Source organism: Mustela putorius, unplaced genomic scaffold (genome assembly GCF_011764305.1).
Source record: "Mustela putorius furo isolate JIRA1106 unplaced genomic scaffold, ASM1176430v1.1 tig00000992_pilon_pilon_pilon, whole genome shotgun sequence".
NCBI classification, from domain to species: domain Eukaryota; kingdom Metazoa; phylum Chordata; class Mammalia; order Carnivora; family Mustelidae; genus Mustela; species Mustela putorius.
The window spans coordinates 4,688,963-4,715,583 of record NW_025421526.1 but is presented as its reverse complement, the minus strand read 5'-3'; the positions used below and the strand labels follow the sequence as shown (position 1 = coordinate 4,715,583).

At 40.5% G+C, this 26,621-nt stretch overlaps 1 protein-coding gene across 2 annotated transcripts in view; it reads left to right on the top strand.

Annotated features, from left to right (window-relative positions):
• The window catches only part of TMEFF2 (transmembrane protein with EGF like and two follistatin like domains 2), a 241,707-nt gene that overhangs the window by 168,013 nt on the left and 47,073 nt on the right, over positions 1-26,621 (top strand). For both annotated transcript variants that reach the window (XM_045086530.1, XM_045086529.1), the window contains exons 6-7: positions 11,072-11,220; positions 11,951-12,010. In XM_045086530.1, the coding sequence (XP_044942465.1) occupies positions 11,072-11,220; positions 11,951-12,010 (209 nt within the window). The remainder of the gene's footprint in view (positions 1-11,071; positions 11,221-11,950; positions 12,011-26,621) is intronic.

Here is a 26,621-nt window from a genome sequence, read left to right as displayed (position 1 = left end):
GTGGAAAGATATTGTAGCTTGGTGGCCAGCCCAGCAAGGACTAGACCAATTTAATACAAAATGAAGGATGAACTCTCCACGACCAAGGGAAGCAATAGAACCAGCTAGACACCAAATATCCTGTGCAGTTGCTTCCACTTTTTCTGATTTATAGTCTCAGAAGAACCTTTTGAGGTAGATGTTACTATGAGCCAAGAGTTATTTTCCACTTTAACAGAAGTGTCAAGCAACTTGCAGAAGGAAGATTTTAATGCATCTATTATTTATTCATCAAGCATTTATTAGATCAACAGTGGGCTGAGGCCCTTATCACACGATGCATGAGTCCATGTTCTTCCCAGTCAACGGCAGAGACATGTGACCCAGGACAGGTCGGAGGGCAAGTGGGTAAGGCTATGGATGATGGAAGAGTAAACAAGCCAGTAGCAAAACATAAGCCCAAGGAGGGAAGCATTCTGATAAATGTCAAACTCGTTAGGTAGAGAGGCGTTAGCAGAGAAGCAGCAGCAAAGACTGTAAGATGATAGGAAGCAAGGGTGTGCTAGATAAATAGAAATAACTAAAAATATGAGTTTCAGGGGGGAAAAAAGTGTCAGAATTTTAGAGCCGACCACCCTGGACATCATCTTCCTAGGTCAGCTTGTCCTTCAGTACCCTGAGCCAGAGGTCCAGCGCTGGAGAACGAGAAGTCCAAACAAGACCCCAGAGCCCTGTCTCCTAAGTGGGGTTCTTTCAGTGGCCTGGCCTGACTTCCAGAAGCCTCTGTGACCAAAGAGGACACATATGCTGTCATTTCTGACATGGAATGTGACACAAGAGTTTTAGGGAAGGAGAAAAGTGTTTTGATGTATTTACTGTGTACGTGAACACACAGGAGAGGCATCCACCGAGGGACAAGAGTGCGCAGTGAACTGCTAGGGAGGTGCTCTCCGCGGAGTGATGGGTTTCACATCCTCTGGCCACAAGTCATCAATGGAAACCATCTGCGGAAATTCTACCCCCACCTTAAACTTCAAGTTCAAGGGTCACATTCTCGATGAAACCTTTCCAGAGCCTCAGGGTAGAAGCTATCATTACCCCTCAGTGCTCTCAAAACATGCTGTTCACTCCCACAAAGTCTCGCTCTGATGACACCGTTTTGCAGATATTTGTTTTTCTCCTTTAACCGTTATCTCTGTAACTGATGGCATCACCGAGCCATCTTGGCGTCTCTGACATGGAGCCCCGTCCCTCACAGCGACCAGGTGCTCAGCTGCATGGAAGGGACTAGACTGAATTAACTGAGATGCGTGGTCAAGGGAAATGGATATGCCTAAGAGGAGAAAGAAGACAGAAAGGAACGGAGAGTGGCCGTGGTGGCTGCAGCCCTCCCCTCCTGCCGCAGGAGGACTTTCCCCCAGAGCTGGCTGCAGGGAAGCAGGTGTACCTGCTTCTCCTTCTTACCTTTTAAGCTTAATATTTTTGAGAAACTGCAGTGTTCTCATTTCAAGGCAAAATGTTCAAACATTTCTAACTGAGAGTCCTTCATCCCCAGGGTTTCAGAATAGCTCATGACTATTCCTGGCCGACAGCACTGCCATATAGCCCTGCCTCAGAGCAATCAAAACTCACCGGCAGTGCGGCAGGAAGTCAGTGCAGGATGCTGGCGCGGACCCGCCGGCGAAAATGCCACCATGTGTTCGCGAGTTTCACATTGCAGTGGGCGAACAAGACAGACGAGGGGAGAGGAAGAAACCCAGAGAGCAGTCTCTTTGTATCACAGACTCTCCTTGGAAGTCATTTTTATATGGACAGATCAATCTTAAATAGTTATTTACAAAGAAATGTGACTTTATTCCCTTGGGATTTCTCCATGCACATGTGGATATATATATATATATATATATTTTTTTTTTAAATTTTGTTTAGACAATTTAGAAATATATTATCCAGATCAAATCAGTGCAAAAAAATATTTACCAGGCTTGGTAACTCCATCATTTTAAGCAAAATGTCTAATCTAATATTTTTATTTTTAATTATATTTTGAAATTATCAAAAATAACATTTGGACATTCAGCACCTAGTATTAACAAATACAAACATTTTAGCGTATTTGCTCTTGATGGTTTCTCAAGAACCATAACGTGACAGAGAAAGTTGGGGCAGCCTCCTTCCCTAGTCGTATTTCCCAGCTTCCCATTGTAGGGTTGTAGCGTACCGTCCTTGTGAATATTCCCGGGAAGATATTGATTCACTGATTTAGTTGAGAGAGAGCCAGGGCATGGGATGGGTGGAGAGGCAAAGGGAGAGGGAGAAGCAGACGCCCCGCCGAGCAGGGAGCAGGACCGGGGCTCCGGCCGCCGACACCGGGTAAATGCACCGAGCCAGAGACAGTCACTTAACCAACTGAGCCACCCATGCGCCCCCCTCCGTGAATATATTTATTGTATTTTTTCATTATTCAAATATTGAAATTTTTGATATCATGTACATTTAATGTTATTTTTAAAACATTTAAATTATGTTGATCCTGAGATTAACAGATGAAAAATAAAGGATGACGCAAGCACAAGGGAGAGGATCTCATGCCGATTTTAATCCTGAATGGAGTAAGTTCACGGCGGCACTGAAGCCATCGTCATGCACACCACCTGGACGGCGCATTGGACAAGACTTTCAAACCAGCAGTTTGATCACAACGCAGAGTCTTTCTCATCTACTTTTTTAATATCTCATGGTTGAAATCCAAGGGTATGATATTAAACTGTATTTTTGTGGAAAATCTAGACTGTAATGAGTTCATACATCTTTACTCCCGGAAGTCCTTGGTCGGTTGAAAGCCTACGGGAGGCCAGTGCGTGAACATGACCGTGGATCCGGGGACCGCGTGCAGGAATGACTGTAGGAATCCTGTCGCCGCGCCTGAAGGAACGTGCGGGGCCCGCAGCGGGGTCCCGACCGAAGGGAGAGAGAGCCAACTCGGTACACCTCCTTATTCAATGCCGAGCTCGCTGTATTGTTTTAACTTCCAACTCCTCGTGCTGGGGTTTTCATGCCTTGTGCCTTCTCTGTGTGGTCAGCGCCATCCGGTCCCAGCGGCCGCACTTCTCGGTAATCAGAGTCACCCTTGGTGATTGAATATGTTTCTGGCTTAATGAGCAAGAGCGTATGCATGATGCTAATGAGGGATTTTTGCTTCAAAATACTTTTAAAAACGTATAGGAGTAAGAAGAATTGTTTAGTTTGATCATTTTAAGATGTAAATGCAGCTGCTTCAAAAAGGAAAAAATAATCCTGAGAAAAAATGCAAGCGTGATCCACGAAAACGGAGCCCCAGTCAACCCTGCTTCGACTGTCTTGTCTGCGAGAAGAGGGGCCCGGGGCCACTTGCTGCCTCGGAGGGAGCTTTGTTTGCTCTCAGGGCACAGGCACTGACAGGTACCCGCTGCCAGTCGAGCAGAGTCTTCAGTCAGCCCCAGAACCAGGCAGAGTACACGTTACTCCCAGGATCTATAAAGAACTCCTCAAACTCGACACACACTACTAAGACTCAGTCTCCCTAAACTGCAGGTAAGGACGCTTACGGACAAGGCTCTGTTTGGCCCTGTCCCAACAGCAAAGAAAGGCCACTCTCGGTACCAGGAAATCCCGGCTTCCTGAGCCCCGCGCCGCTGCCGGGCTGCGGGTCGCAGCGGTTTCCTCTCTGGAACACAGCACAGAGCAGGAGAAGGGCAGGAAAGGGAGAGCCGGGGGGGCACGGTGCCGACATCGGTGCCTCGGTACCTCGCTGTGACATACCGCAAGTGGGGAGTCCCGGAGCGCCACAGGTGCTTGCTCCTCTTCCTTTGGAGGGAACCCCGCTGCCCTGGGGTTCCCCGCTAGCCCCCACGTGTGCGGCCACAGCCTGGCCATCAGTCCCTCTGCCTGCACTCCCCTGCAGGCGTCATCTCCCTGAGACACCCCTTGCGTCACGTTGACCTTCTCATCACCCTCTCCCCAAAACCTTTCACAGCTCTTCACCGTGCAGAAGATGAAGGCCGCTCCTTAGGCAGAGCTGGGCCATTTGCCAGCGGTCCAGAGCGCCGCGTCCCGCCACTTGGGTTCAGAAGAGTTCATTCCAACCAGCCTGACCTACTGGCGGCTCCCGGCTGCGGTCGGGGTCTGCCTCCCGCCGTGCCCCACTGCGTGTGCTCCATCACACGTGTGTGAACCCGCCTCACCTTCGGAGATCCTCAGTTTCCTCCTGTAACCCTTTATCTCATGCGCAGTAGGACCTGGGAGTGTCGTGGAGGTGGGAGCTCAGCACGCGGCACAGGGGAGCCCTCCGTAGCTTCACGTGCTTTCCCACCACCCTGCCTTGGCCTCACTCGGTGGGTCACTTCTGTCGGCTGCTCCACAGTGATGTCTTAGGATCAGGGCAGATACTAAGGGCAGATACTTAGTATCAGGGCACTTACGTACCTGTCGCTGTCACCTCACGCCACAGGTGCATCCCCTGTAGCGTGTGGAGGAAAGCCTTGTAATACTTGCCACTGAATCATGTTCATTAAACAAGAATATTAAATTCCTTCTGACGGAATGAAGGGGACCGAGAAAACGGTGTTTTGAAGCCAAGATGTTTGGGGTTTCTCGATGGACTATGCAAGCTATCTGCCTGAGAAAGAGCGAAGGAACTTGCTGAAAATGCTGATTTCTGAGACCTACCTGAGACCCGGTGCATCAGAATTTCTTATGTGAATGTCACATATACTGAGTTAGAAAACCTCTTGGTCTTAAAGGGTGAGGAGGAGTATTTTCTGTTATTACGGCTCCCCACATCTGCACGTCAGAATCCCCTGTAGGATTTCCGACGACTCTAGTTCATACTCAGCCTCACACGAGACCTCCTGAGTGGGAATCTCTGGGTGGATGCCCAAGGTTGAGCTATTCCCCAGAAGGTTTTTCTTCGCATCCAAGATTAGAAACCACTAAGCCAAAAGTTAATGATGACCAATATTTATTGGTTATTTACAACTTCTCAGAAACTTCACTAAACAGTTGATGTGCGTTATTCCAATTAATCTCCACAGTCTTGAGTGAGTATCTTCATTTTCACCGGCTCGAGGCAGTTAAGTAACTAGTCCAATGCCGTACAGCTAGTGACTGATCGCGTCGGTGAAACAGGTCTGTCTGAGACCGAACTCCAGGCGCGAGTCCCATTCCCCGTCTGCCGTTATTGGAATTAGACATCATTGTGATTCACGGCCGTCAGTCTGTCACCCAGGAATAGTCCCACTTGTTCAACAGGTGGTTCTGTTTTTGAAAGTTCGGACACCACCCCAGAGAAGGGTCTCTCAGCTTAATTTCTCTTCATTCAGACCCCCATTGATGGGCTACCTGTTGCTCTAGACTTTTTCCTCAATAATCCCAAGACCTTCCATTTAATAGACGAACTTCAATCTTCTACCTTCTTATAAAGGGAGAGAGATTAATGGCAACTAAGCTTTTTCTGTGTATAAGATAACCCACGTCCGCCTTGGAAAACCTCACTGTAGTCCTTGGTAATGTGTCTGGAGAAGGGCATTATTCCTTCCTCCTAGATTTCAAAGCTAGAAGGATTGCCCTTCTCAAATTTAAAAACAAAACAAACCGAGCTCACATATATTGCCAGAGTAACAATGTAGCAGACCTGGTGGTCTTACCTCCCAGTCAATGCTTTTCCACACTCTGTATAGAGGCTTTTTGTTTCCAGTGGATTTTCACATCTCTTATTTCATTTTCCCCCTCACAAACCAGGCATTCCGGAATTGTAGTTTCTGTACAGATAAAATAATTATAATCAAGTTCCATCAAAAGGAGTACCATGAGAGTTAATGAGTAAATGGGCTTAAAGTATCGCAAGAGTCTTGAATGAAAAAAACACACTGTTTTGTCTGTTATTAATAGAATGCCGCTCATCCGTTACGGCTCTGAGGAGAGCACGGGCAGTGGCTCTGACCTCGTTTACTGGCCGGGCCAGAAAGGGTCTGCGTTATTAATAGCCGCAGGGACAGCCAGACTCAAGGGACACAGACCAGTCAAGGTTCAAAACTACCCAGAAAGCCGTCTTCACCACAGTACCATTGGGTACTTTAAAACTGATTAGCGATGTTGTACGGACAAAATTTGGAATGGGCAAGTCAAGGACCTTGGGGGAGGAACAAGTGACGGCATGTTTAGTAGATGAAACAAAATCTGGTGAAATTCGAGGGCGGCCACCGGCCAGACACATGAATAAGTGATTTCTACCTGGTGGCTTTGGTGTCCTCACACTCTGGAGGACAAGGAGGCATTTCCAAATGTGAGGGAAAGGGTTCCTTAACCCACTGCAGAACGTCCTTGGAGGAGCCGTTTCAGGAGAGGCAGGCTGTTGACTGAATGCCAAGCCCCCCACAAGGTTCACGAGCTAACTATGAATACATGTGGGCCATCGGAGACACCACCTTTTACTTCCTGTAATTTCAGTTCTTTACTCCATCAAGTGGTCTTTCTAAATCGCCAGATGCTCTGCTTCTCCCTACAATTCAGAGAACTAAGGTTTTCTTCAATGTTAATGTTCTTTGAAGGATTTCAGAGGGTAGTATTTCCACATACAGACCCTAAAATTATTATTTTCAAGTAGGGCTGATTCTTTTTCTTTGTAGCCTAGAAGAAAAGAGATCTATGTAATCGCAGTGTCAAAATGTCAAAAGACTGAGATAGATTGGAAAAAAGAAGAAAAGGAAAGAAAACACACACACACACACACACACACACACACACACACACACACCCCCTTACAGGCACCCATGCAGTCCTCAGCCTTACAAACCCTTGGCTCACAGAAACTACCCGTGACATGCTGTAATTAACTAGTTACTCCTCTCAGAATGAATAATAATACAATTATTTGCCAAAAGCAGTGAAGAAGGGAGAGTTTCTGTTTTTAAAAATATCTGCCTTTCATTTCTGTAAAAAGAAAAACCCCGGATTAATTTACATAAGCTGCTACAGCACGGAGTGACCTGCAATTTCACTGTTGCACTGTATGATAATTCTGTCACCTTTTTATCGGAGCCTTATATTTTTCAGCGGCTTGAAACAGTCATAAACTGACAAGTCACCACCATATTTAAATTATATTGGTTCTTAAAACCTGTACCTGAATACTGCAAAATATAAGAAGTGACCTGCGGGGCGAAACCTGTCCATTTCACAACTGTACTCTGCGGTCACTGAGTCACTAAGGGCTGGTGCCCTGTCTCCATCGTGGGACACAAATTCAAGGAGGGGGTGGCCTCTTTCAAGGTCCGAGTAGCACAGACTTAGGTGAGTGTGTTTGGACAGACCACCGGTTCCTCTCCCGTGTGCTCGTGTCTAGACAATAGCAACCCTCCTCCGCTCCCACGTCCACCCGGCCATTCCACAGTCGCCTCCTGATGACTTTCTGCGATGCGCTCTGCCAGGTTCCAGAAGTTCAACGGTAAAAAAGACATATTGCCTTTAAGAAGGTTGCAGAAAGTAAAGGCATAAACTAGTAAACAGGCACGTTAAGAACGCAGTCAGTGCCCCCACAGAGCCCATTCTCCACACACACGTACGCAAATTCACGTACTCATATCAACACGAAAAACTCTCTGCCCCGTGAATCCGAACTTTAGAAAATTCCAGGCTCTTTGAAAGTTTTGAAAGAGCTACTTGGAAAAGAGTTGGTGCTAAAACTTAGAGTTAGTTGGAGTGTTCATTTGTGTGTACGTGTGTGTGTCTGTCTAAATGTATATTTTTATAAAAAGTAGAAACAACTTTATATCGAATTTTGTTAAGGATAAAATAGTGTAGGGGCGCCTGGGTGGCTCAGTGGGTTAAGCCGCTGCCTTCGGCTCAGGTCATGATCTCAGGGTCCTGGGATCAAGTCCCGCATCGGGCTCTCTGCTCAGCAGGGAGCCTGCTTCCTTCTCTCTCTCTCTGCCTGCCTCTCTGCCTACTTGTGATCTCTGTCTGTCAAATAAATAAAATCTTTACAAAAAAAAAAGGATAAAATAGTGTAAACAATTGATGCCTTAAGTAGTCACATTCACTTAACTCATATCATTTGTTATTCATTCTAAGAATCGGGTATTAATTCAGAATGCCTTCAAACGAATATTCGCTGATACATCCCTATGATGCTACGAAGTCGGGACCGTCTGTTTGGGAGGACAGAGACTAAGAGGCATTGTGACTTAGATTCATAAAACCACGATGAATAGTCCAAGAGTAGACATAGCCTTATTTTTTCAAGTCCTATTCATCCGAGGTACTCTTTTAATTAGTTAATATTGGGAATTTGGGTCTGCCTTCTTTTTCATTGTACTGAACAATGTGTGGAACAGTGTTGGTTCTGGCATCAAACCGCCTGTACTGGAAATTAAGTTCTTCCCCATAAAAGCTATTTGACTTCTCCAAGCTTCAATTTTCTCATCTGTAAGCTGAAGATAGCAATAGTAGCTACCTCAGAGAGATAGAAGGATCAAAGGAGTCACAGGATATAAAGCACAATAACACTATCATTAAGTGAGCTACTATTATTATTGTCATTATTTGAGCTCAGTGAGAACATTTAATATCTGTCAAGAAAATTATTTAGCTACCCTATGTCTGTTTTTATGACAATATAGTAATGATAATTTATATTACTGCATCCTTTTTTAATAATATAGGACCATGTTACTATATTTATTCATTTCATTTATCCACTACCTGCAGTTACTGAATGACTAGTGTACACAGAGTACTGGGTGGTGCAGGGAATACAAAGATAATTCAGGTACTATCAGCAGAGTTTCAGACTATTGTCCTGGAATCCTACACAGTTTTCCAACTAATTAAATTTAATAACTCAGATACTAAAAATAATTTGAGGATACCCGCAGAACCCTCATATCCTATATAATATACTCTTTAGATAGACAAGAAAACATGACTTTCTCTCTGTTCTGCTCTTAGTCATAGATAATTATGTTGATGTTTTTCAAGGAGATAGTCCCCAGAGTCTAACCCAACAACAATAAGCTGTCTTGAAGGGAAAATAGAACCAACCTAAAACAAACAACCAAACAACCCGCCATGTCCGTCTCCTCACCTTGTTATTCACCACAAATGGTTAAGGAGGGCAAGGCTGATCTACAAAGTCACTTTCCCAAACGCGCGGTGAGAAGGACCAAAAGCTCTTGAACACGTAGGCGGCGCTCGATCTCAGATCTTTCCGATGCCAAAGCAGGAACATCGGGGCGCAGGTCAGATCACCACTTAACTAACCACTCGATGACTTAAGCATTCAGAGATGGTTACCATCTGTCCTAGCTCTTTGTTCCTAAGTATGTGAAAGTAAAAATAACCAAGTGCTGCTAAAGCAATTCTCTGACAAAAAATTAAGGGCATTGGCACTACTTCTGCCAGCACTTTCGACAGCGATTTAGGTAATTCTGATCCAGATGGCCTAAGGACACACTCTGAGAAGCGCTGGTGTGTAGACAAACCCTCTCTCACTTATTCAACAAATAGATCAAGCAGTGATTCCCAGGAGGTGAATCTGGTGCCAGGCTGACGGCCTAAGAAGGCAGAATCCTAGGCTCTACCCCCAGAGTTACTGGGGCCCAGAAACCTGCTTGTAAATTGGAATATTTAGAAGTTTTCCAGGAAATTCTAAAGCACAGCCTATGGTGAGAAGAAAGGGGTTATATGTTACTTCAGCACGTCCGTGGGTGGTCCTTGTTCCACAATTTACTAGCTTCCTGACCTTATAATTGGGCTATCATTGGTCTATAAAATGGCTGTTGTGAAGATTAAATAAAGCAACGCACGTTAAGAACCCAGCGTGTAGTAAGCTAGTTGCTACTGTAATCATCATATTACATGCCCAGCTCTGAGTAAGAGCTACAGAAGTAAAATGTGAGTGAAGCATATAATCTATTTAGAAAAATAGCTTAATATTAATAGAAATTTAAAATACAAGGTTTTATTTTAAAGCAATAACATATTTATACACATAAAAATATTCTGAGTAGCAAAGTAGACTGTAAAATACAGAGAATTAGAACAACATAGGAAAAGTCATATAAAGTTTGCTAGAAATGTCTCATTCTTCTCATTCAGGCAAACTAATTCTCATTGACTCACTAACTTTCTATGTATATTATAGAAAAATATTAACATCGTGAGTGGTAATCAACTTGTGTTTATTACTTAGGGCTAGAATTAGAAAAAAACAGTGTGCCTCTGGGGAAGGGGTCCATGGGACAGGTTTCAAGGGGCTCACACTCTAAAATTTTATGCAAAAAAGTTGTTTTGTGTGAGCATGAGTATTTCTGAAGACAGAGCCACATCTTTCATTTGATTCTCAAACTGTTTTATGCTCCCCCCAAGGTAAGGACCACCAAAGACTCCCGCTTAGCACGTCGCGCGCATTCCCTTGTAGCAGAGAGAACTCCTGGATGCGCCGCAAGCATCTCCCGGCTTGCTTTCTTGCAGATGTCCTCCCGCGCTCACCGTTCAGATACCCCGAGAATAGAAGTTCACACAGTAGGATCCCATTGAGGAAGCGGTAAAGCAGACTTTCAGGGCGACCTCAGCCCGTACGAATTGTGCCGACATCAGCACATCAGTTTACCCACAGGTTTTTAAAGTTCCAACGGCAGAGATTTACTGATGATTATTTTCTGCATTTTCCCTTTTTTAAATTTGTTTTAATCCTTTTATCAGTCTTTTGAATTATTTTCAGTGAGTTAGTTCTGTGGTTCTTTCCCTCTGAGGTAGAAGAGTGAAGGAGCTTCCCTGCCAGGAGACCATTCAATTTTGCCGACTTGTATGTCGGCAACCTGGCAGTACTCCCACTTTCTCTGTTCTGGATAACAGGATAACAACATATGACGCTACTTTTTCTTTCTTTCTTTTTTTTTTTTAATCGATTGAGGTGAATTGCTATATGACATTATATAAGTTTCAGGTAAATGAGCTTGTAATTTGGTATCCATATACACTTGGACGTGACCGCCATCTTAATCTAGTTACTATCCATCACCATTCACCCATTTTTATGTCTCTCTTCCTTTAGGTGTGTGTGCAACATCGACTGTTCTCAAACCCACTTCAATCCCCTCTGTGCTTCTGATGGGAAGTCTTACGATAACGCGTGTCAGATCAAAGAAGCATCGTGTCAGAAACAGGAGAAAATTGAAGTCATGTCGTTGGGTCGATGTCAAGGTAATGTTTGTACTAAAACTCATTTCCAAGAATGTTTTTAGTCTTAGTGTAGAAATGAAAAGTGAAGAGAACTCCTTATGAGGCGAGCTATTTCCTTTCCGGAGGACAATTCTGATCTATAATTGGTCGGAGAGTCTACTGTAGCATTCGTGGTGAGTGTAGGAGTTCGAGAGCCTATCCGCAGCAGCCCATATCTTTTCCTATATAATGGGACTGTATCTTCGCAATGCCGTAAACACAGAAGCCAATATTCAGCCGACATTCTCCCTGCACAGGGGGGAGAAAGGTCAAAGTCATCTTTAGCGAAGAATCTGAGGTTTTCTTAGAAAACCTTGAAATTAAAAACAAATCACACCATTTCCATGTATTGAGTCAATAGACATATTTCAAGTACATTTTTTTAAAGCAGGGTGTATAAGAATGTTCTATTTTGTTTCTTACTCAGAAAGAAACATTTCCTTGGTTTTTGACTTGTTATTCCTTTATCCATCTATCTCCGCTCTAATTGTGAAATTTCTCTTTGTCCCAAACTCTAGAAAGGTGATATCATTCTATTATTTGCTCTCAAGCAAATTGATGTAAATCTGTCTTTGCATAAAGGTAGCTTAGAACTATAGTTGTAACTTTTCCTTAGTGACAGTGAAGGTACTATTGCTGGAAAAATATAAATTTGACATTAGATGTTTAAGAAGCAATTAATCGATATTAATTGTTATTTTTTTTAACACAGATAACACAACTACAACAACTAAATCTGAGGATGGGCATTATGCAAGAACAGATTATGCAGGTACATTATAAATTTTCTACCATAGAATATGAGCACTTCCATAAAAAAGAGTTGGGGGGAATTTTTTTTTTTTTTTTACCGTTAATCCTAAGTTGAATCTTGCAAGACTTCTGACATGTACTAATCTTCTCTTGTTTGACTCAAACTTTCAATAAGCAATGGTGAATTTATGTTGTAGCAAATAAAATGCCTTTTTTTTTCTTGCCAGAGTTAAAGCACTTGTCAAAAATGTCAGTAAGATAGAACTAACTTGTTTTGACAGTGCAAATGAGACAAATGACAAAACATTTATCAAATTAATGGGCACCAGTGGAAACTAATGCAGTTTTTGGCAGTATATTATAATGAATGCAAACATTCTTGTTTGAATTTCCATTAAAGTCAACAATAAAAAAGTTTGTTAGTCTCTAAATAGCTAGAAAGGACAGCTATAAATAATACAGGCTATCTCTTTAAATGCAAAGTTTAAAATTTATGTGTAACTTATTTTTAAAATAATAATTTATTTAAAAATAGTAATTTATATTAAAAGTACAATGTAATGTCTGACTTAGGTAGAATTATCAAACATTTATAGAAAAATGTACATTTTATTTAGCAGTTCTAGAATATTATTTTGAGAATTATTCTATCTAATATAATTTTTCTAGGGTGAGAAATAACTTATGGGTATGCAAATAGGATTTTAACAAATTATTAAATTTTATAAAAACTTAGGATTAAAATATAAAAATAAAATTATTGATATGTAGAGTATTGTTTTTTAAAGAGCTTTTAACTTAAATATTAAACAGTGATCACTAGATTTTTGGCCAGTAGTCAACCAAGAAATGCTTCTTATATTTCAAGATAGGTGTTATCATTCATTTTTCCTGAAATTGTATTTTAATAATATTTTTTATTTATTTTTATATACAAAATTAATCTCAATGAAATTGAGATCAGATGTTGTACTACGGATACTTCCCACCTCTCAGAATTTAGAAATAACAAAAAAGGTTTTTTTTTAATTCTTCATTTTTATCTCAATGGTTTTCAACATGTAAATGAAACTTTTCATGTGCTAGAAGCCTGGAATTATCCTGGACAATGATACATGGAAAAACATTAACTCTACTATGATAGAGCTGTTCCCAAATGCCCAGAAGAGATAGAAGCAGGGAGGGATTCCTTGGAAAGAACAGTCCATGGTCAATAAGTTTGGGAAAAATTCAGATGAACAGATGACTTTCTCACTCAGGACACCTCACAGCTCTTGTGCGCACTGTAAAATTTTTAAGAGATACACACCTTTTATTTATTTATTTTTTAGTTTTTGTTTTAATATATACAAAGTACACCCAAATGTAGGCTGGGTAGTATAATGAAGCAAACGTACTCACCACTCGATGCAGTAACACCAGCCCATGGCTAATCTCGTCCCATTGCCAACTGCATCCTCTTTAGCATTTTCAGAATATGTGGAAAGAAATCCCAGAAATTGCATGATCTTATTCATAAATACTTTAGCCTGCAATTCTAAAAGAGCAACATTTTTAAATAAAATTGGGTTATTATCACACCTAAAATAATTATTAATAATTCCGTAGAGTGAATAGCTTTAATCAAAATTGTTTGAAAAATAACCCATGTTTTTGCGGCACTTTTGAGTACTGGTGTTCCCCAAAATGCACTTTGGAATATGCTGATTCATAGGAAAGTATTAAAAGTGATAAAAGATCATGAAAAATCAAGGTCTGAGACTAATATTATACGTTTTAAATGTTAAATGGATAAAATTTCAATTCTGTATTTTGTTATAAACAATAGCTTTATCTCAAAGGAATTGTAAGCCATTACCTGGCATATTTAATTTTACTGTGGCCTAAAGTTTTTGAAGATTTCATAAAGATTTCACTTTCATATAAAAAGTTACTAATTGTGCTTAAAATACTTTTATATTTGTTTTGCAAACTAATTCACTTGGAAAAAAAATCTTCAAAAATGAACATTATGTGAATAACTTCGCTACTGAAACATTAGTCTTTGGACTCCTAGGAAAAATCAAGTTTCTCCCTGAAACAAAGACCTGGTCAAGTTGATTAGCATCAATATGCAAGTATTTGTGAGTTTATAAAATTGTACATTACATATCATATTGGAGTTTACCACTCTGTCATTTTCATTCATGTTACCTTTTTACAGAATGCCCATTTTCAAAGAGATAGGGAGTTAAATTTTTCTTCTAAAAAAATCGCATTTGAATTTGGTTTCAAACAGATAATTTTTTTTAAGAGTTTATTTATTTATTTGACAGAGATCACAAGTAGGCAGAGAGGCAGGCAGAGAGAGAGAGGCAGAAACAGGCTCCCTACTGAGCAGAGACCCATGTGGGGCTCAATCCCAGGACCCTGGGATCATGACCTGAGCTGGAGGCAGAGGCTTTAACCCACGGAGCCACCCAGGCGCCCCCAGATCATTTTTTTTTTTTAAGAATTTCAAACCACACCCAGTGCTCCATGCAATACGTGCCCTCCATAATACCCACCACCAGGCTCACCCAACCCTCCTCTGTCTCGCCCAACCCTCCAAAACCCTCAGTTTGTTTCTCAGAGGCCACAGTCTCTCATGGTTTGTCTCCCCCTCCGATTTCCCCCAACTCACTTCTCCTCTCCATCTCCCAGTGTCCTCCATGTTATTCCTTATGCTTCACAAGAAAGTGAAACCATATGGTAATTGACTCTTTGCTTGACTTATTTCACTCAGCATAATCTCCTCCAGTCCCGTCCATGTTGCTACAAAAGTTGGGTATTCGTCCTTTCTGATGGAGGCATCATACTCCATAGTGCATATGGACCACATCTTCCTTGTCCATTCATCCGTTGAAGGGCATCTTGGTTCTTTCCACAGTTTGGCAACTGTGGCCAATGCTGCTATGAACATTGAGGTACAGATGGCCCTTCTTTTCACTACATCTGTATCTTTGGGGTAAATACCCAGTAATGCAATTACAGGGTCAGAGGTAGCTCTATTTTTAATTTTTTTTTAAGATTTTATTTATTTATTTGACAAACAGAGATCACAGGTAGGCAGAGAGGCAGGCGAGGGGCGGGGGTGGGTGGGAAGCAGGCTCCCTGCTGAGCAGAGAGCCCCATGCGGGGCTTAATGCGGGGCTCAATCCCAGGACCCTGAGATCATGACCTGAGCTGAAGGCAGAGGCTTTAACCCACAAATCCATCCAGGTGCCCCTATTTTTAATTTCTTAAGGGATCTCCACACTGTTTTCCAAAGTGGCTGTACCAACTCGCATTCCCACCAACAGTGTAAGAGGGTTCCCCTTTCTCCATATCTTCTCCAACACTTGTTAGTTTACTGTCTTGCTGATTTTGGCCATTCTAACTGGTGTAAGGTGGTATCTCAATGTGGTTTTGATTTGAATCTCCCTGATGGTTAATGATGATGAACATTTTTCATGTGTCTGATAGCCGTTTGTATGTCTTCTTTGGAGAAGTATCTGTTTATGTCTTCTGCCTATTTTTTGATGTGATTATCTGTCTTGTGGGTGTTGAGTTTGAGGAGTTCTTTATAGATCTTGGATATCAGCCCTTTGTTTGTAGTGTCATTTGCAAATATCTTCTCCCATTCCCTGGGTTGCCTCTTTGTTTGTTGACTGTTTCCTTTGCTGTGCAGAAGCTTTTGATCTTGATGAAGTCAATGAAGTTCATTTTCGCTTTTGTTTCCTTTGTCATTGGAGTCATATATTGAAAGAAGTTGCTATGGCTGATGTCTAAAAGGTTACTGCCTATGTTCTCCTCTAGGAGTTTGATAGATTCCTGCCTCACGTTGAGGTCTTTGATCCATTTCAAGTTTATCTTTGTGTATGGTGTAAGAGAATGGTCGAGTTTCTTTCTTCTACGTACAGCTGTCCAATTTTCCCAGCACCATTTATTGAAGAGACTGTTTTTTGTTTTTTTATTCCTGCTTTGTCGAAGAATATTTGACCACAGAGTGGAGGATCCGAATCTGGGCTTTCTACTCTATTCCACTGGTCTAGTGTCTGTTTTTGTGCCAGTACCATGCTGTCTTGGTGATCACAGCTTTGTAGTAAAGCTTGAAACCAGGCAACGTGATGCCCCCAGTTTTATTTCTCTTTTTCAACATTTCTTTTAGCAATTCAGGGTCTCTTCTTGTTCCATACAAATTTTAGGATTGTTTGCTCCAGCTCTTTGAAAAATGCCAGTGGAATTTTGATCAGGATGGCACTGAAAGTATAAATGGCTCTAGACAGTATAGACATGTTAATAATGTTTATTCTTCCAATCCCTGAGCATGGAATGGTCTTCCATCTCTTTGTGTCTTCTTCAATTTCTTTCATGAGTGTTCTGTAGTTCCTTGAGTACAGATCCTTTACCTCCTTGGCTAGATTTGTTCCCAGTATCTTATGGTTCTTGGTGCTATAGTAAATGGAAATGATTCTATAATTTCCTTTTCTACATTTTCATAGTTAGTATATAAGAAAGCAACTGATTTCTGTACATTGACTTTGCATACTGCCACATTACTGAATTGCTGTATGAGTTCTAGTAGTTTGGTGGTGGAGTCTTTTGGGTTTTCCATGTAAAGTATCATGTCATCTGTGAAGAGAGAGAGTTTGACTTCTTCTTTGCCAATTGGAATACCTTTTATTTCTTTTTGTTGTCTGATTGCTGTTGCTAGGACTTCTAGTATTATGTTGAACAACAGTAGCGAGAGTGGGCATCCTTGTTGTGTTCCTGACCTCAAAGACAAGGCTGTCAGATTTTCCCCATTGAGAATGATATTCACTGTGGGTTTTTCACAGATAGATTTTATGAAGTTGAGGAATGTTCCCTCTATCCCTATACTTTGAAGCATTTTAATCAGGAATGGATGCTGTATCTTATCAAATGCTTTTTCTGCATAACTGAGAGGGCCATGTGGTTCTTTTCTCTTATTGATTTGTTCTACCACATTGATTTGTGAATATTAAATCACCCTTGTATCCCAGAGATAAAGCCCACCTGGTCATAGTGGATAATCTTTTTAATGTACTGTTGGGTCCTATTAGCTAGGATCTTGTTGAGAATCTTGGCATCCATATTCATCAGTGATATTGGTCTGAAATTCTCCTTCCTGATGAGGTCTTTGCCTGGTTTGGGGATCAGGATAATGCTGGCTTCATAAAGAGTCTGGAAGTTTTCCTTCTCTTTCTATTTTTTGAAACAGCATCAGGAGAATAGGTATTATTTCTTCTTTGAATGTTTGGTAGAATTGCCCAGGGAATCTGTCAGGTCCTGGGCTCTTATTTTTGGGAGAGGTTTTTGATCACTGCTTCAATCTCGTTATTAGATATTGGTCTATTCAGGTTGCCAATTTCTTCCTGATTCAGTTTTGGAAGTTTACAGGTTTCCAGAAATGCATCCATTTCGTCTAGGTTGCTTAACTTACTGACACATAACTGTTGATAATAATTTTTGATGATTGTTTCTATTTCCTTGGTGTTAGTCATGAGATCTCCCTTTATTCATAATTTTATTAATTTGAGTCCTCTCTCTTTTCTTTTGGATTAGTTTGGCCAGTGGTTTATCGATCTTATTGATTCTTTCAAGAAACCAGCTTCTAGTTTTGTTGATGCATTCTACTGTATCTCTAGTTTCTATCTCATTGAACTCTGCTCTAATCTTGATTATTTCCCTTCTTGTGTGTGGGGTTGGCTTAATTTGCTGTTGATTCTCCAGTTTTTTAAGGTGTAAAGAGAGCTGGTGTATTCTGGATTTTTCAGTTTTTTTGAGGGAGGCTTGGATGGCTATGCATTTCCCCCTTACTACTGCCTTTGCCGTATCCCATGGGTTTTGGACCAAAGTGCTTTCAAACTCATTGGTTTCCACGAATTGTTTAAATTCTTCTTTGATTTTCTGGTTGACCCAAACATTCTTAAGCAGGGTGGTCTTCAGCTTCCAAGTGTTTGAGTTCCTTCCAAACTTTTTCTTGTGGTTGAGTTCCAGTTTCAAAGCACTGTGGTCTGAGAAAATGCAGGGAAAAATCTCAGTCTTTTGGTTTCGGTTGAGCCCTAATTTGTGACCCAGTATGTGGTCCGTTCTGGAGAAAGTTCCATGTGTGCTCCAGAAGAATGAGTATTCTGCTGTTTTAGGGTGGAATGGTTTGTATATATCTACGAAGTCCATCTGGCCCAATGTGTCATTCAATGCTCCTGTTTCTTTATTGATTTTCTGCTTGGATGATCTGTCTGTTACTGAGAGTGGTGTCAAACATAATTTTTGACCTTCAGTGTCATTTATTTTAGTTGGCATCATTTCCTATCTTATCCCGTTATTGAACATGAGAAGGAAAGAGAATATATTTTTAAATCTGTGCAAATGAAAAAACTTCAGACCCTCAGTGTTGCCCAAGGTCTGCTAGTTTGGCATCAGATTTATCTAGTAAATTCCATAGAAAAACTTTTAAAATAAAAGTAAAGTTTAAAAATACATGTTTGTTTGAAATCCAAATTTAAGACAGGAACAGAGATAATGTCAATCGAAGCTTGCAATTCCTAATTAAGCACTGATTACCTACTTTAAAACTCTCACGGAAGTTAATTTAGATCCTTTTATCTTCGTTCCAATCTTATTAAAACACATTGTATACCCCTCATTAGACAATATTTAAATAATAGCCACATCCCTCAACATTTCCAGGCTTTCAGTAGTATTTACATTTTCATACATTTTAGAATACAAACTTTGGAAAAATAAAAGGATCCAAATGGAGCCTCAGTATGTCACTGTCCTCTTAATTTCTGTTTCACATTTTCAAATCTCCCCAAGAAGGGAAAACAGGAACTGTGTGACTCACATTCCTAGAAGTTTGCTATCTGCTCACAAGCTCATTTAATGTCACAGCCAATTCCCTCGTTAGACAGACATCGGTGGACATTCCCACTGGGGGGGAAGTACCGATCTTAACACACTCTCATTTTTTCTTAGATGTTGTTAATAGGAGAGGTTAAAAACCTTTAGCAACACCCCTATTTTTCCTGTTTGAACCTACCTTATTGTTGTTAGTACAAAAATCACACATTACTGATTACAAAAATGAAAAATAATTTAGAGAGCCTAAATCTAAAAATAAATATGCTATGTCTCGTATTTAATGTCATTTACAAAATAGAGACTTCAGTAAGGACGAGCAAGGGCCAATTCACAAAAAACAAACAAACGAACGAACAAAAACAAGTATAAAGAGAGCCATGCCTCCAACAAGACTAAGGGGAGGTAAACCGAACTTGGGCCGAGCTATGAGTTCCAAGATATACCTGAAATGGACTCTAGGAAATCAAAGAACTTGCCAAGTCATGCCAGCCAGCATTACTTTCTGGTTGTACTTGATTTGGGTCTCTATTCTGCCCTCTCTTATTTAATGAGACCCAAGGCATTAGTGAGTCCTGAATCAGGAGCTTTGGATCTGTTTCAAGGCAGAGTGACAGGATCTCTGTCTGATAAGCTAAACAGGCGACTTAATGTCATTCTCCCTTCATCGGTCTAAGACTTGGGCTTCCATTTAGGTCTTTCTCTTTACTTGCAGAAAGGCTCAGGGAATAAAATTTTATAAAGCCACAGAGCTGGAGCTTTAGGGATTTCCATTGTTTTAAAATGCTAATATTAAACTTTCCTTCTGGAAGTTTTTATAAATAGCATATTTTATAAATAGCAAATGTTTTACACCTCTTTGAAATCTGCAACATTTTCTTTAAAAAAAAAGAATTTCCCCTCGTGTCTTGGAATGAAAAAGTGAAGTTTAGCCATTTTGTTTTTCTTCATCTGGTATGTGTATTTTCTGACTGTTTTGCTTTTCTGTCTAAAAATCTGATCATGCTTCAAAAAAACTAGCTCCATATTTTTCCAGTGAAAATGTACTTAATTTTATATATTGTTTGATGTAAAAAATAGACACATACACATAAATATACACACGAAAAGCAAAACAAACCACAAACTTAAATGATTTTGTCTTTTATCATCTAGAAAATAAAATGAATTTTCTTTTATGAAATTCTGTACCAGTTTCCAAAAGGATCTGTAGTGGTTTGTAATTAAAATATATTCAATGAGCTCATTTAAAGAGAAAGTGAAAACGTAAGGCAGAATTGTAGAGGAAAATGATTATAGCACCTGCATTTAGCCCTGAGCTTCCTTGCAACCAACGTGAAAAGAGAAAATATGATTTAATCAGGTCATTTGGCAAATATTTAGAGTCCCTGCTACACGCACTCCACTGGGCTTTACAAAGGTGAACTCTTCATTCTGAGGGCTCTGCCAAAAGGGAACTTGGGTTTCCATTGTCTGACAGAAAGATGAATAAATAATTCGTTCAGAAACCAGACACATAGTTTCTCTAATGCTAAGTTTTTAAAAGAAATATTTGGCATAGATCTCCTTACCGCTGGAAAACATAGAATGGGTAGTATCTTCCTTCAATAGTGATTTTTATAAAATAAGCCAAAGCTTTTCACATGGCCGGGATTTTTTACAACAACTATTTGTAAGATTCTATCTTACATATTCCATCACATTGGAATATGTGTAAGTCCACAATAGTCTTTCTGTGGCAGATTAAATAATATATTTATGTGTATTTCCAAATTGGAAAAAAAAAAACAAAACCCACAGAGTACTAAGGGCAATGGTTTTGAGGGGGAGTGTGTTCAGCATATTTTCTTCATGGATCTACAAGTCTAACAGGAACTGGATTTGCAGAACAGTCAGAAAGCCTGGACAAAGATAAAAAATATGTTAAATTATAGTATGTATATGGGGAAAATAAATTTCCCCTGCTTTTATTAGCAGTTAACAAGAAAAGGTAGCCTTGAGTCATCTCCACAGCCTTGGAAGGGAGCCAGGTCTGCCACCCTGAGTCTAGGTGCAGGCGTGTGTGGAGTCTGTCTTCCTACTGTGCGTTACGCTGTGCCCTCCACCGTTTCTCTTAACGTTGAGGGAGCCTTAATTTTTAAGGAAATTTTGTCTTTAAAATTCTGGGGTGCCTGGGTGGTTCAGGCATTAGGCAACCACCTTCGGCTGAGGTCATGATCCCAGGGTCCTGGGATGGAGCCCCGCTTTGGGCTCCTTGCCCCGCAGGAAGGCTGCTTCTGCCTCTCCCACACCCCTGCTGTGTTCCCTCTCTCACTCTCTCTCTCTCTCTGTCTGTCAACTAAATAAATAAAATCTTAAATATAAAGAAACCTCTTCCTTATCTTTGAGCAATAATTTAGATATTAAGCTCAGAGCTAAAAGAAGAAAGAAAGAAACCAGAAACATACATTCAAACCAAGTTCCATACATCCTGGATTCCATTGACTCCTTTGTCCACACTGAGAGGAAACGGACGTCTGGAAAGGGCACCTAGTCTAGGTGAATCGTCCACTGTCTCCTTCCGTCTTGATGGCAGAAACGTGAGGGAGATACTAGATGCATTTGACAGGTGAGAAATGAAGGTTCAGGGGGATTAACTAAAAAGTGAGCATGAGGTAGAGCTAAGGTTCAAACCGTCATCACTAATTTGGGAATCCAGCTGAGTGCGAATGGTGTGCGACCAGAGAAGTGTCACTACCTAACATTCTGAGAGACTTTGGGACCCACTCTGCACCTTAGAGGTTAACCCCTTGAGAGTTCCAGACTCAGGAAGGTTTCACCGTGACATCTGCTTTGCCATGAAACGCTCCAAAGGGTTCTCCTCTCTCTGATTTGTCGACATCTCACAGGCATCTTACAAGCACCGTCTGGTTTGATTCTTAAGTTTTACTGTTCTGTTCCTATCTCCCCACATAGACAAGAGAAACTAAAGAGAAGCGTTTGTTACCAAGTGATCCTACATTAATAGAAAATGTGTGTGTGATACTTTCTAGGTTTACAAAGGCCCGTTCACATTACCTTCTTTGCTCTCACGTCAATCCGATAAAACAGGGTTACAAATACTGGGAGAAGCAAAATTGTAGCTCCCAAAAGCTAAACGGTTGACCCAGACCTGATGCAGCATTTTGGCCACTGACCACCCACCCATGAGAATACAGCACTTGCTCAATTTACCTACTACCTGCCTCGATTACTCTCGCACTGTCTGTGTACCGACATGAATATCAAGTGGTTACATATCACATTTATAACATGAATTAATTCAGTCATGTGGAAAAAATCTGCATTTAAAATGGAAGCTTTCTCCATTCGCTCCTGAACACAAGGAAGGCTTCACCAGAAAGGGTGCTATGTCTAGGCCAATAATTTGATCTGTAGGAAAGAAAGAAATAGCAGCAAACGCAGGCAGCAGCTTGTAGCACAAATATTGGTATCAGCAGTGAAATAAATAAAAACGTTTGCCTAGGCTATTATACTGCCACCAGACTAGCCTAGAATATTTAAGCTCAGGAAATGAATTAAGATGTCAAGATTTTCTCAAGATTTCTGAGGGAAAGTGTCTCAATTCAAGTATTTTCCCCTCTGGGATTTACATTAGAGTGCTGCAAAATTCATAAAGCTTTCTATGAACTCTAACTCACAATTTTTCCTGCTCTCTTGAACTTCTGTGCTTTCATTGTGTTCCCCATAAAATCACGTAGCCAGTCATCTGTAATATTATGTTATGTTCATGGTTATAGATAAACACAGAAATAGTATTTGCAACACAGATGAAGGCTTTCTCCTGACGAGTTGCCTTGGGCCCTGGTAGACTCTGGAAAACTTTGTGTTTCTGCCCCAGTTCATAAATGCATTCTGCATCATTTATGTGCACTTTTCCCTATTTGAAATGCTTCTTCCTGAAGCAAATTGCTCACCTGGAGGTGTTACTCATCTACCTTTCTCTTCCATTAAGATGTGGCAGAAAGTTCAGGGGGTAAGACCACTAAAAACAAGGCAGGGCTGAGTTTAAACACTGGCCATGATTTTGATGATTTTACCTTGAGCCAATTAATTGAGCTTTTGGAGCCTCAATTTTTCCATCTGTCCAATGGACATAAGAAGCCTACTTCCTTACTGTTAAAGTTTGAATTAAAAGACGTGATAGATGATATTAGCAAGAAACAAGTAGGCCAGCTGTTGTTACTATTTTCCTGTTGCTCTGACCGTTGAAAATTTATTTATGGGAACTATAACACATCATAAGGGCTACGATCTGTCCGTATGATACATACTCAGAGTTTTTGTACAGATATTTCCATTTATGACTCATACAATTGCAAAAGGCTCACTTTTTTTTCCCTCGTCAAGACAAATAGCTTGTTGCCAGATATTCTGGCTGACTTTTTGATTCATCTATAAAAAGTATTCATTGAGCACGTACCGTTTACAGGTCTTCAGCACGCTGATGGGTCGCGTGACTGACTTTTCAGTCTTCTTGCAGTCAGCACAATTTTATGTATGGTACAGTTCAATCCCTTTAAAATAATACGACCACCGGATTATTAAAACATGAAAATCAACTAGAAATTTAGTAGGAGGACATAAGACTTGACTGAACTGCAAGATAATGATACCATTTCTGTTTCTTTCTTACTTGATCTTTGAAATTAGTCATTTATAACCCAGGATGTATATATGAAAGACCTACATTTTCATTATTGAAAAGAAACCTATGTAGTGGGTGGTCATAATGATGGGAAAGCATCAAGCAAAAATAACAGGAATGTGTATATAAGAATTTATGTTTATTAGGAAAAACATTATTTCCACTCAGAAGAGTTAATGTTTATATATCATCAATCAGGACACACACACACACCTTGACGAGTCCGAGCATGAAGGTCAGAAAGACAGCTCTTTTCCCTGATGATTGGTTTTTGTTGTTTTGTTTAGCACAGGAGGAAAAGAGGAAACGCTAGTTGAACGCAAACATGTAGGTATCACTAGTGAAAGTGACCTACTTCTCCACCTTAACTCACCATTTCACTTCAAGCACATCATTTCCATTCCCAAGAAAAGTGGCATAAGTATGGCCAGAATGTGAGAAACTGGAAGACGAGTAAGATTTGTCCAGATGTTCTGCATAATTTCAAGACCCACTGTTTCCAATAAAACTAATAAATAGAATTCAGGCAGTTTCAAAAAAATGAAATATCCAGAGCACGTTGATCGCTGCTTTTGTTAATGAGTCTGATATGCTTCAAATATATGAACCCACGTTATCAAGCACATTAGAAATTCAGTTCTCACATCTTGATGATTTGAGACTGTGTACAAATATAATCAACTAAAAATATTTTCAAATATCTGTGAAACTAAAAATCTCTCAGAAAAATTGTGTTTCTAAACATTGTTACTTATTTCAAGGGTCATAGCTTGTTCCCCCTAGTTGTTCATTTGGAAATTGCTTAGACTTTTAGTTTGAACACAGATGTCATCAAGAGAAATCTAACTGGTGAGCCAAACTCCAGGCATAGCAACATATGCAAATCAGTGATAAGGCTTAAGGGAAGAGGTGGTCCATTAACCTGATAACACAGTAATAAGGACCAGGAAGGTCAGCACCCAGTCCTACCTCTGAGTCCTGAGATACAGAAGAGGGTAGAGAATATGGCCACCTTGTGAGAAGACTAAAGGGATGTGGTATTCAAGGAGAAAGTCATTCGGGATGCAAGAAGAGAGATGAAAATTTCAGTGAAACTTCTGAGGTTGGGGGCAGTTTGCTGATTGTGGAGCACAGTTCCTGGTGAGCTTTGGGAAATGGATGGAAATTAGGGGCAGAAATATAGGCTTAGTCTAAAGTAGAGAACCAGCAATGGCAGCACATCAGGGACATGGTGACTCAGTGGAGATGGACAACTGGGACAGGAAAGGTCAGGAATTGGGATATTGACTAAATTCATTATAAAAGCTCTTGGACTTGTAGACTTAGAAATCTGAATTTTCAAAACACCAAGAGTAAGCTGTTGTTCACAGTAAACTTAAATTAACCAAATTCAATGTCTGTGTATTGATTTGCAATGAGAAAGCATTACTTGGAAGACTTGGGTCTCTTGACCAATGTGTTCTCTTCTTAGGGTTGAGTTCTCTGAGAAGTCCTATCATAATGAGTGAGCCTGAGTAGAAGATACGTTTTTCAGATGTTTAAGGTATCCAGCTAAGATGCAAATGACTACATAGTAAGGATACCCCCACCCTCAAATCGGGATAAGTGCCTTTGGCCTGGACATCCTCAGAGCTTACCTAACAGTAGTGCCCTGTGTTATTCTCCTTTGCCTGGGTTTCCATTTCCATTTCTAGCTAATTCTTGTCCGTTCTACCTCTTTTCCTAGATACAATAAATTTAATCAGATTAAAGTTAGGCTGGTTCTCCCAGGAGAATTTGATGACTTTAAGGCATTCTGGTGCTCTTGAAAAGTACAGAGCAATCTTGTTCTCCTTAGTTCTGAACTCCTCTGGGATGTCAGTGAACATCCCTGGAAATGACAACATTAGTATAGAACATCAGCATTAGCCATATTGGGCTGGTAGGCCCTTCCTCACGGAGCTTACAAAAGTTTTTACACAAAGTTAACTTCGAAGACCATTCTTGAACATGTAATCCAAAGACATCTGACCAATAACAGAGAAGAATGAATAAATCTTAGAAAGCAAGTTTGATATTTTTGGTATTTTCTGAGATAATTCTGAGCATTTGTGCTGACAAATATCCTTTCTGGTGACAATGGTAATGTTTAATTCCCTAAAACAAATAGAATGAATTTATTAATTATCCCACACAGAATGAGATGGAGAGTTCTGCAAAGAGTTGTGAATGCATCATCAATGTTCAACAGTGTTACATAATAATTCCTGTAAAATATATTCCAGGCCACTAAAAAAAAAAAAAAAAAAAAAAAACCAACCAAAAAAAACCACTGTTTCTCCACTTTCTTGTACAGTTTACAAGATTCAAAGCTTTGTGTGTCATCCATCAGAAAACTCCTCCCAAGACTATTTCATTTAAAATTTCATTTAGTGGGACACCTGGGTGGCTTAGTGGGTTAAAGCCTCTGCCTTCGGCTCAGGTCATGATCCCAGGGTCCTGGGATCGGACCGAGCCCCGCATCAGGCTCTCTGCTCAGCGGGGAGCCTGCTTCCCTCTCTCTCTCTCTCTCTGTCTGCCTCTCTGCAGATCTTCTGATCTCTGTCAAATAAATAAAATAAAATCTTTAAAAAAATTTCATTTAGTAATTGAAATAAATGTCTAACTAAAAAAGAAAATTAATCTTTAAAAATCACTCCAAAAATGAAGCTTAAAAACAAGCCCCATTTGTCTTCCAGAAATTAAGTATTCCAGAAAGAGCACGTTATTCGTCTATAGAGTTTAAACCCGCAGGCAATTAGTGTTCTGTCAGGCCATCCACATCCAAATCCACTTCTGCTGACGGACTGCTCATGTAGTGTCACAATTATTTTACAAATCTTGCACCACTGTTTTTTTTTTTTTTCCTATTTATTCTTCTGTTATTTGCAGAGCCGCAGGGAAGCTGGAGGTTTCCAGTTGTTTGAAATAGTCTCTAAGCAAATCGCACCCCTGTCCTCACATCCCTAGTTACTCATCCTTCCCCAGGGTTGGCACGTAAACCTTTGTTGTGGCTTCTGGTTTTTAGTGAAACCTAGCT